The sequence below is a fragment of the Oxyura jamaicensis genome (assembly GCF_011077185.1).
Source record: "Oxyura jamaicensis isolate SHBP4307 breed ruddy duck chromosome 6 unlocalized genomic scaffold, BPBGC_Ojam_1.0 oxy6_random_OJ106526, whole genome shotgun sequence".
Lineage (NCBI taxonomy): Eukaryota > Metazoa > Chordata > Aves > Anseriformes > Anatidae > Oxyura > Oxyura jamaicensis.
The window spans coordinates 61,004-72,807 of record NW_023304012.1 but is presented as its reverse complement, the minus strand read 5'-3'; the positions used below and the strand labels follow the sequence as shown (position 1 = coordinate 72,807).

At 44.7% G+C, this 11,804-nt stretch overlaps 1 protein-coding gene across 5 annotated transcripts in view; it reads right to left on the bottom strand.

Annotated features, from left to right (window-relative positions):
• Window positions 1-2,157: 2,157 nt before the first annotated feature.
• The window catches only part of LOC118157500 (paired box protein Pax-2), a 70,542-nt gene continuing 60,895 nt past the window's right edge, over window positions 2,158-11,804 (bottom strand). For 2 of the 5 annotated variants that reach the window (XM_035311856.1, XM_035311857.1), the window contains exon 8: window positions 2,159-2,951. In XM_035311856.1, coding sequence (XP_035167747.1) covers window positions 2,497-2,951 — 455 coding nt within the window. In that variant the 3' untranslated portion in view covers window positions 2,159-2,496. Of the gene's footprint in view, window positions 2,952-11,804 lie in introns of all 5 variants that reach the window. The other 3 variants (XM_035311858.1, XM_035311860.1, XM_035311859.1) reach the window with 3 other exon arrangements.

Here is an 11,804-nt window from a genome sequence, read left to right as displayed (position 1 = left end):
CCCCCCCCCCCCCCCCCCCCCCCCCCCCAAAAAAAAAAAAAAAAAGGCTAAATAAATTAAGATAATCTTCCCCCCACAGCTGCTGGGAGATTTACAGCTCAACCTCCAACATTGCCTACTGAGATCTCTGCTCTTTCAAGCCTTTCACATCCCTAGGTGAGGTGTAGCTCACCAAGAAATTTGTGCTGTTGTCGCTCCTTTCTTAAATTTTGCCTAACGTGTCTGTTCTGGGACGACTGCAGTCTGATTCACCTTTAGAAGTGACAGTTTATGGATGGCCCATTGACACCACTGGAACTGGGCTGGGATAGGGGAATGAAAGAACAAGAACTGCCTTAGCTCTACTCGTGGCAGAACAGTAACTGATAAACCAGGCCCTGAAACAGGCATGGACCTTGGCAGGGGAGTTAGAAATAAATAACAGTTGAACAGCAGAGTAAAAACTAAATCAACACGGAGAATTACCCCTAGGGGAGGAAGTTTCTGCAGAATGAGGTGGGCTAAACCAAGGCTGTTGCTTTTGTAGATCTTGACTAAAGATTGCTGAGGTGATTTGCTCAAGAAAAAAAAAAAAAAAGTAGTTTCTTTCCCTCTCCCTGAAGAGGTTCCTGAGCCATGGCTGACATTCCTAGCTCACCTTGTCTTAGATAACGGGCACGGAACTACAGCGACCAAGCCATTTTCCAGCCACTCCCCAGTATTGATAAAAATAAATATATAATGCCTCAGGGATTTATGTTCTATACTCTTCTACTCTTTTATCACCACCATTGCTTTAGTGATTTGTAGTTGCACATTAAGCAGTATGACTAACACCTACTAGATGTAGTTCTTTTTTTTTTTTTTTTTTTTCTCACATTCTTTTAAGGGAAAAATGTTTTGTGCTTCAAATTCATGTATTTTTGGTTTCCTGTATTGACTAGTCTGAGATGTAACAGCAGATGATGACTGAGAAAACAGTATCACTGAAAAGTTAGAGAGAACATTATGTAGTAGCAGGCAAAATTAATTAATTTTGACACTTCCATTCAAGTGGGAACACATACACACTCACTCTGCTACCCAATCTATGCACATATACCCCTGTGTTTTTATTCAGATGTGAGCACGCAGAGGCTGATACTCAAAACTCAGTGTGGAAGATGTGTTGGGAAGTGATCATCTGTCAAAATCCCAATCTTGAAAAAGAAGATAAATATAGTATCACTAACATGAGTAAGAGTCCTGTAGAGAGACTCTTAAAATGCTGCTACGTAGAAGCAGCCCCCTTCCATTACCTCCTCTCATTACCACCAGGTGAACAGGGTTATTAAATTCTTGTACTCCAGGGCTATGTCAAAGCTAGTGTCTGACCTGCTTATAACATGCTTCTAGTACCAGCTATCCTCCTTTCTCCCAAAGCCTTCTGAGTGAGAACCACACCTTCATCATTGCGACTTTCTTTGAGCTTTTGAACACTTTCTCCCAAGTCTACTTCTCCATAAAGGTCCTAAGGCAAGTGCATGTCCTGAAACAATGCCTTCTCGCGGAGGGGGTGGCCATGTAAGTCTCATCCCCACTGAAGTATATTTCTGGGGAGAGTCTGTCAGGATAAGCCTTGGTTTAGGAAATGCCCAGAGCTCCTACTGGCTGCAGTAAGACTTTGACAGTGCTATGAACACAAAAGTCTTCTCTGCAGTTGCTTGCTGCTTTCCTACAGGGAGGTTTAGAAATGCAAATGTCACCAAGACAAAGGGAGGATGTTCGGTCAAAAGAGAAAAATAATATAGGAATACAAAGGAGGCAGAAGTAAGTTATGTTTCTTGAGCATTAATTAGGAACCATGTTCTGCACTCTGAAGAAGTTGCCTGTTGAAAAAGCGCAAATTGCATTCTTTGGTGGTGGAGTGACACCTAAAAAGGTTGACACTATTCACCCAAGCCATCCCTGAGCAGCAGTGATGCCTCAGTCCTCTTGCATGGGGGTTTCACTTCCTACCTACCTTAAACTCCACTTCCCGCCCCCCTGCTCCCCTCCAGCTGCTGCTGCTAAGTGCTGCCATCTTCTGTGACCTGCTTCTGTCCTTCCCTTGAAGGCCACCACCACAGATCTGTATTCACGTGGCCGTAAGACTTCAGAGCCTCTGACCCTGGCCATGACTTCAGACATGATGCCTTGTTTCCTGACTGCCCGGCCTGCCACGTGCAGGTGCCAGCTCACGCTGACGCTTCCCAACCAGCTGACTCGAGTTCTGCTCACCGTGTGGCTGCGGCACTGCTCACCTGCTGACTGTGTACGGGTCTGAGTTGGTAGTTTTTGCAACCCATGCTGACAACCCTGCTGACAGTCCTAGAGCTGGCAGACACATTCAAGCTGCAGTCATCAACCTAGGCGAGCACACAGTACCCTCGCTGGGCCCCCCGTACACAGGGGCCTCGTGGTTAGTGAGGCAACACAGGATTTTGCTGTACAAGTGTTTCCCTACTAAGCCCCAAACCCATCCAGCTGGGACACCAGTCACTTCTGTGTAGTTACAGCTTCTTTTCCCATTTTATTCTGCAAAAATGAAGGACAGCCATGAAATCTTTTAGTGACTCTCCGTGGAGCTGTGAACACACGCTGCATACACAGAACTGGAACATCGTTGCTCTGGTTCCCGCTTGCACTCAAAGAGCTTGCAGCATTTACTGGTCTCCCCGTCAGACGAAACTGAACCCCTTGCCTACAGCATCCCCGCTGAGTTTGTGGCCAAGGCCGGTTACCTGCTATCAGAGGCTGGCTGCTGGACTGCCCAAAGTGGGCACCATGATGAAGGAAGGCACTGTAGCAAGGCGTGGACGCATCGTCTGAAAGGGTCATGTGGAAGGGCTGAAGATCAGCCTGCCCAGAGCCGACCGGCGTGGTGGGGGTGAAAGGGGTGAGAGAGGCTCCATGAGGCTCTTGCTTTATACTGAGGGGAGAGGAGAGGTTTTCTGTGGTAGGGTAAGGGATGGACACAGACAGACAAAGGGAACAGGGGGAGGAAGAGGAGGGTGGGGAAGGGAGGAGAGGAAGAACAAAATGGGTAAATGAAAATGGAGTGGTTAAAATCTACAGGGAAATTAATTTAAAAAACAAAAATAAAAATAAAAAGGTTAGGAGTAGATCAGAGGAGCCAGTGCTGAGATAACAGCAGTAAATGCACCCGGGGGCTAGGCTCTGACTGCAGTGATGCCTCTGCAGGGCAGCAGGGTACGAGAAAATGGAGTGCGGTGGCGGATGGGAGGGATGGGATGCGGGAGAAGTGTGGGAGGGGGCATGCAGGAGAGGGAGGACAGGAAGAAGCATAGGGCTGGGAAGGAGAAGAATGCTCTGAAGCTTCGGTGCTCCCTTTCCTGCTGCGTTCTCTTGCTGTCTGAGGGCATACAAAGATGCTACACTCAGCGGTTTGGCCCAGGGAATTACATCCCTTTGTCTCTCAGACCCAAGGTAACTTCCCCAGGAGAGCAGTACGGTTATGAGCATCTGTTAAGCGGGATGCTCAATGTAAAGGCCAAAGGTTGTCAAACCAAGCTCTGTAAAAGCTTTGACAAAAAAGATGCAGCTGAACTTTGAGGGGGTTAAAATGAAAAATGGGACTGTGCCATTAATAGGTGAATAGATAGATCAATCAATTGATCTTTTTCATGGTGGCATGCTTTGTGGCTTTGACCGTAAAAGCACTGAGTACCGACTCTGGTAGTTCCCAAAGTACGCTGTTGTCAGACAGATACCTTGATGGAGAGATACAATGGAAGAGAGAAGATGTTGGAGACTTAGAATAGATTTCATTTTCACTGCTGTTTGCATTGGACGACTGTTTCTGAAGTGCAGATTTGCACAGGCACAAGAAATACAGCTTTGAAGCTGCTCCTAACTGGGCTCCCAGCTGGGAGGTCTGGGAATAGTAGAACTCTGTGACCTAAAGCATGGGTGCTCCAGTGCACCCAGACTTGGTGGGTTAGCAGTAATAGAGTCCTGTATTTGAACACCTGAAAGAGAAGTATGGATGATGCGATCAGATCCTATCCAAATCATCTTGCAAAGCAACCACCCTCAGGTAAACAAATTAGAGCCAATAAATGAAAGCCATCTCTCTGCCGCAATGGCAAGTGTTGCCAGTGTCATATGAGATAAGTTAGTTGTGGTGGGTTTGATTTATACAGAGATATATAAATGTGGCATATAATTGGGTCATAAATCTGGCTTCATTAATGTAGAACTGGCTTTAATTAACTCTAGGCACCTTATTGTGAGGCTGCAATGCTCACCTAGACTATAAAGGGCTGGGCAGTTTCTGTCTGTGAATGCTGTTTATCCTGAGGCATTTGTTTCCTAAAGGTTTGTTACCTGGCAAAAATGATAGTTTGCCATCTGTGTTCTCCTCCAAGTACCTCTAACCCGGATGGCCAGCAAAGGTCTCTGAGCACCGAGACTCCTTTGCAGCAAAGACATATGTTTGTGGGCCAGCTGGTCGGGAAAGATCCCTTCTGGCCAAAAGGTGTGCAGTTCCTCTTCATTTGGGTTGTATGGGAAGCCTCTGGTATGCTCAGTGAGGACTGGCATTTCTTCACCCTTTTTGCTATAGGAAGCTCTGCTGGGCAAGGACTTTTCTGGGGGTGTGGTAAATAGGATCTGGAGTGTGTGGTGATCGCTGTGCAGTTCAATCACTCACTGGAGTAAACAGCACCTCCGAACTGTGCAGGAGAGGGCAGGTGTGGGGAGCTGCTGGGGCAGGAGGGGCTGAGGAGAAGGTGGACGCAGAGATGTGGGTGGGCAGAAGCCAGAGGTGCTGTGGGCAGAGGTTAATCCTGTTTGCACAGCCCCCAGGCACGATGGGTTTCCTAGTCCCTCCCCTGCTTTATTTCTCTTTTAAAGCATGGAATTTTCAGCTATAATCCTTCCTAAACCACAGCATTTTTCAGGCGCTCTGTGTAAGTGAAACCATAATCTCTGGTAAAACAGGCCGCTTAAGCTGCTGTAGCATTAGGCCAATCTGATCCAGCCCCTGGATTTCCGCTCTGCCCAGCCACCACGGAGAGGATTTCAACCTGAAAGACTGCCTAAAGCCCTTGCAATGGGAACAACAGTGCCAGGCCTTGCCTTGCAAAGCTGCACAGGGTTAAGGGACCAGAAGCTATTTGTCCCGGTATTCTGAGGCTGTTAAAGCCCCTGTCAGACTCACAGCAGAGATGAGCCCAGCCCTCTCTTGAACACATCAAAGCTTATGAAGAAAAATTCCTCACACCTTGCGGAGGCAGCACCACTTAGCGCAGGGGGATAAAGAAGTCAGGAGTAAGATGGCAAAGAGACCGGGACACAGTGCCGCTAAGCACGGCTCTCTCTAAGAACAGCGGAGGAGAGGAGAGGATAAGGTCAGACAGCAAATGATTGCTCAAACAAAACTCAGACCTCAACGTGTCTATTTACCCTTCAGCCTCTGCTCAGCAGCTGCACAGGCATAGCTGATATCCCATGCATCCTTACTGGCGGTGGCAGTTACGAATTTTTACCCTTTTCTTGTGCAGCTCTCCACTGACTGAAAGCACCTGAATTCTGTCTCCACTATAACTCCTGCCACTGCCATGCTGTAATAATTCCCCCAGCAGTGAATTATATAGCTCTGAAGTGTGTCAGTATAGGCGAGATCAATTGATTGAACTATCTATCCACCTGTGAGTAGCACAGTCCCATTTTTCATTTTAAGCACCTCAAACTTCAGCTACACCTCCTTAGTTTTCACTTCTAATTTCCTCCGGTCTCTGATTCTTTCATATTTGGGATGGAGAACAGGGAAAAAAGTTCCATGCTCAGCCTGTCCTGCCCCCAGTCCTGCTGGTGCCAGCGAGCCGTGCTCTGCTGGCTTCTCTGAGTCTCATGGGGGTCCCTCAGTGAGGTGGCACCAGGGAGCCCCGAGGTAGCCATCAATGTCTTACTGGTATGGAAATCAACCCGTAATTGAGTGGGGGGTGGAATGAGTTTGCAGCCCCTCTCCAGAGAAGCAGAAAGTTGTTCCTCTCCCAGGCTCCTCTCTGCTAAATGGCACACATTATTCTTGTTTATGAGCAACAAAAAAATGCCAGTCAATGTCACGGTGGGGGGGGGGGGGGGGGGGGGCAGCGATCTGAAAGGGTGAGCAGGGGACACAGCTGGGAACGTAGCACAGGACTACATATTTTCTGCATCTCCAGCTCCTTTCTTTCTGAGTATACTTGCTGAGTTATGGCTGTTTTTCTTCCTTTCTAACCCTCTCCTCTGTTATTCTGGCGGAGAGCTAGAACTGGCGATCTCTGGCCTAAATTCCCCCTGCGAATGAAGGGATTTTGGCCAGACAGGGTGAGAGGAAGATTCACAGCTTTGGGTTCCTACAGAGACTCATCTCAGCTTTTATCGTGCTCTCTGCTGCTGAAGGGAAGGAAGCAGGGGGGTTCGCAGGACTAGATAAGTGGCTTGTTTGTCATCACCGGTTTCCTGGAGGATAAGCTAGCTGCCTCCAGTGCTCCTTTTCTTTTCAGTAAGGGAAGACTATCAAGATGGCACATCCCTGCATAAGGGATGGCTTGTGTGCACCCACTTGACAACACCGCTCACAATCTTGACAGTGTTTAGTATCCTTCACCTTTTCCTGGTGTCTCTGTAAAATATTTATATGATCCCAAAGCCTCAGACTCCTTAGAGCACATATCCTCACAGCATCCCCTAGGGATCACTGTTCTACCTGTGAGGAGCTGAGCACAGAGAAAATGTACCCAAGCTCATGCAAGAAGCCTGTGTCAAAGCTGAATCTTATCTCAGGTGGTTTTGCATCCTATGCTTGTACCCCCTATTGAAACACCTTTTCCACATTTATATTCCTCCTGTACTAATAACATCATTCCTTAGAAAGGTTTCATTGTGGCAAGCAGAATGGAATGGGGTCCTCAGCATTCATAAACTGCTGAATTTACGCCGCAGCCTGTGGGCTCCCATCACTTCATCCCATGTGAGAATCTCGCCTAAGAACTTCTCAAAGTCATGCAGAAGACCAAACTGGACTGACACAGACTATCTTTGACTTTTGCCTTTTGCCATGACAGAAGAACCACTTTTTTTTCCTTTCTTGGCTTCCTAGCTCTTCTTTTGCAAGAGCATTACGCAAGTGGCACTGAAGATAAAAATCATCCTATTTATTTTTCCTTCTCTGTGTTAGTAACAGAAAGTAATAGTTTGCTAGGACAACAGAAAAGTGTGTAAAACCTAATTTACTTCTCATTGTACCTTTCTTGCATTCTCTTTGTATTCCCACTGACTGGGGAATGAGCCTTGCATGTTTTGTTTTCTGTTTCTGCACAGATCCATCCTGGTTCCTAGCCCAACACTTAACTTGTGTGTCATTGAAATACATGTTGAAAGAAAAAAAAAAAAATCAACCAACCAACCAAAAACTCGCTCTCCAAGAGAGTCAAAACTGTTGGCATCATTGAAGTCAACTTTTTAAATTCATTTGCCTCATTTTTTATGAAACCGACTTTTACAAACACAGATTTTAAATCTGTTCTAATTAATTTCTGCTTTCCAAGTAATCTGAGCTACTCACTCTGTATATTACTTGGGAGAGAAACTGAGGTTTCGTAGTCCTCAAACCCAGTTAAACACAGAGCACCCAGCAGACCTGTGATCTGGATCTTTGAAGCCAGCTGTATACGGGTAGTCACTTGGGAACTCCACTAGGGTCAACTGCATTTGGCTCTAAGTAGATTTGTTTGCAGGTGGAGGTGAGGAAAACAGGCATCAAAGTCTGTTGGAAACAAAGTTGTGCCTGTACATTTGGTAAACAGATAGGCTCAGCAGATTTATGCTGTGTCCCCTTTCTCATATCCCAGCCCATCAGGGTATTGCAGTTAGAGATCGCTCCCTGCCTTAAAGTCAAGCACCCGCTTATATTCCTTGGTGGGCTGGGACTTGAATGTTGTGTGTTAAACAAAATGCTTTTGAAATATATGCTGGGAAATGTAATTAGAACAGGGCATGTTATTTTTGCACACAGTCCACACAATAGGTGTCTCCAAGGCTTTCATCACATGATGGAAAATGATCATGAGACAGGACAGATCTTCCTGGGTAGTCCACAGCAGTCCTACACCTGCTGAGAAGGGCCAAAGATCGCCCTAAGCTCTCCATTTCTCTGAAAGACTGCAGTGGGCAATTTCAATTGTGCGAGCAGCTGGCCTGGTTAAATCCAATAGAGTTGATGGAGATCAAAAGTTATTAACATCTGCTGACAGCTGTTGCTTAACTCAGATATAAAGCACAGTCTTTCCTGTCAGTGGGCAAATATCTACATCACGAAAATGTTCATGATAGCTATACTTACTGGCTCCTTCATTCAGCCTCAAAAGAAAAGCCAAGACCTGAGACTATATAACTCTCTTCTCAAAAAAAAAAAAAAAAAAAAAAAGTCCCTTTTTGTCCAGCCTGTAATGCCAGTCCTTGCTAAGGAAAATGGATGGGGAATGCAAATTCACTGCTCTTGCCATTACACTTAAATGCTAATTTAAGGAAGGCATGGTTTCTTTCAGGCCCACCCATTTCTGGGTTCCTCGCTTCAATATGCTTTTAAGTCCATGAGCTGCCTTCTTCAGCATCATAAAGTTATTGTCAGTGAAACTTCCATTGGAAGTGGAGAAATAGTTTATGTTTTCCCCCTGCCATTTCTGTCTGTTCCAGGGATCATTCATCTGACCATCCATCACCCTCAGCCATTTGGTCTCGGGGAAGAGTAATAACGCCTTTTGCCTTTCCAAATTCCTTGGCAAGATAAGGAGATACTATCTCTTCTTAGGTATGGGAAACAGTTGATGAGATTTGGAGGCCCTGTAGACATCTACTTCTGTTGATTTCTCATCTTAAATAGAGAAGAGGCTTGTGGCCTCTCTGCAGAAATGAGCCCTTATTTCAGAAGTGCAGAATATGGAACTCAGCGCCGTTCCTCATCCTCCCTGTCCCTCATCTGCAGCAGCTCCATGTGCTCAATTTGGCATACTTCCATACTGCAGACTGCCCTCACAGAAAATATCTCCTTCGTTTTGATGAGGCGGGATCATAACAATCATGTAGCAGCCACATGAGTGATTATCATATTCCATTTTCAGGGCATTGGGGCATCCAGAGATGTGCCCAACAGGCTGCTTGGCTGCTGACAGCTGTGATGCTGTGCAGCAGACTGCTGGTCTGCATCTGGAGGATTTGCCATCACCAAAGCCAATCTGAGGCCCCTAGCAGATTGTGAGAGAGGTATTCTTGAGTCAACTCAGTCAAGCCTTGACCAGGGCTGTTCACTGGTGTCAGAGGCTAATGTAGATTGGAACAAGAGGGGGATTTTCACCACTCTGAACAAGGAAAGGCGGAAGGAAACACTCCCCCTCTCAGTGTAACAATATAAGCGCAAGCAAATCTAATGGTCAGTTTTAATCATTATGTAAAATAGCAAGAGGGATCAACTAGTTTTACATTTGCACCATGTGGCTGTTTCCTAAAAGGTTGAATTCTAGGGTGGTAACAAATATTTTAACAAATACAAAATTTACACTAAGCAGGGTTATTCAATTTTTGCTAAATAGATGAACTGCATCTGGGCACATTTATTTAAGCAATTATGTTATTTAACATAAGTTGTCTTTACATATTATTGTATGGGAAAATAATGAATGAGTCCATATTATTATTTTATTAGATTATTAACTTTTTACTTGTGATTTGTGTCAAGTTATATTTAGGTGGAATTAGAATTCAATTAAAAGCAGTATTTGTAATTTATTCATGCTAATTATATAAAATGACCACAAGTTCCCTGACTTCCTAAATACATTGGAACAAAAAAGACAGGCTTTTCTAAGCAGGTTTTGCATTAAAAATGTCTTATTAAGTGAAGGAAAAGATATATATATATATAAGGAGGAAATTGAACTGATTGTAGAACCTGATTTTAGAACTAATAGATCTCATCCTTTCACACCAAGCATAATTCACTCACTGACAGAGGAAAACAAATGTCCCTGCTTTTTCAAATCCTAGTTTGTTTCTTAGTTTTGAGTGACCTGGTTATTGAACTGAACAAAATTCTCTTCAGTTCAGTCACTAAGCTGAAACAAAGGAAATATTATCTTTTCACCTTGCAGGAGGCTAAAGTTCTCAAAAGATTGTTTATCATTTCAAAAAACTTTGGATCCAGGTGTCTAGCCAGTGATTTCTCCGTGCTTAGCATCACAACTTTCTAGAAAACTTTCATAGAAATCAGATTCTGTTTAACTACTATTTGAGCATGACTTTCAGACATATCAAATATGCTTAGTTTCAGTAATTATTTTTGTGTACATTTATGTTGAAAATATTAACTGAATTGTGAAAATTGACTTAAAGTGGAAAAAAAGAACCTGACCCCATGCCAGAGGTGAAGGGCTGGAGGAAAGCAAGATCTATGGGATCTGTGTTTTTTTGGTGCCTCTGTTTGACACATCATGAGTGGCTGTCATCAGAATTTTTCACCTTGGGTGATACTTGTTCCTCTTGGGAAAAAAATATTTCCCAAAGAGAAGGAACCATTTTCTGTACAGAACCTGGTAGCTTGCTTGGTGAGTGATGGCTTTTTTTTTTTTTGCCTTTTTTTTTTTTTTTTGCTTTTTTTCTTTGGCTTCTCTTTTTGCCTTCTGCTTGTGGATCTCACCCGTTGTAGTAGACTGGTAAGTGAAGTCTATTTAGTTAAAACTGACAGGATTCAATTAAGGGAAGTTGTTCTTTACCTTTCCTGTAATCTTACAATCTATCTAGTAGGTAAATCCTCGCCTTTAGTGGTATGTTAATATGCAAGTTTGCAAGCCATCCATCAGAAGTCCATTGTGTTTGATTTCCCCTAGTGCTGCCTTTCTGCTGGATAGCCTCTGGGCTAGCTGACTGAGTTGGAAAGGACTCCATTCCCAAACTATTAATCTAAGTCCCCTGCACTCACAATCTGGTCTGAAGACACTTCCCTTCAGGCATGTGTATTCCAAAAGATGTGACTTCCGATGGTGTTTAAAGGGGGATCTTAACCTTTTATTCTCAAAGGATCCGAGGCCTCAGTAAACATCTCGTGATTTAAAGTACGCCTGTCGCTGCTGCCAAAAACGTGAGATTCTCCTCTGCTCACCCCTGTGGTGTTAGCTGCCGAGTACTTTCCAAAACTCAAAGACCTGTGGAAACTACTGAAAAAAAGAAAACTATTGAGGTTTTCTGCATTCGCCTAGCCCTGTACAGATTTATACTAATCTGGCTGATCTGTCTGCCTTCAATAGACATAATTGAAGCAGAACATCTCTTATCAACAGACGTCTTGTCTTGGTGTTCAACTGCATGTACTTGGCTTCTCTTGGTATGTTGAAGTCTGGGTCTTTGCTTCTAGGAGTCCTGATTGGTACCCAAAGACACTGCCCAAGACACTGTCAGGGAGCTATGCCAGTCCCTCAGATACACAACATTAAGGCACGATGGAGCTGGCCCACTGACCTGTGTGTGGAGCAAGAGATGAGGCAGTGTTCTCAGGCAGCTTTTAAGAGCTTTCTCTCTGGTACCTCACGAGAAAGCTGTGTGTATATGCACTGACTCCTCTATACAAAGGACAGCGGGAGCATGTTTCCCAGCCTAGTGCCTTTGAATAGATGGCCAGAAGTTGATGACTAGGACTTTGGGGAAGGCTTTCTTGCATGCTGGGGAGGTGGCTGCCTGTTTTGCAGCATTTCTAGCGCTTCAATTTTACAAAGCTCACAGATAAGGGGATTTTAGCATCATCTGTA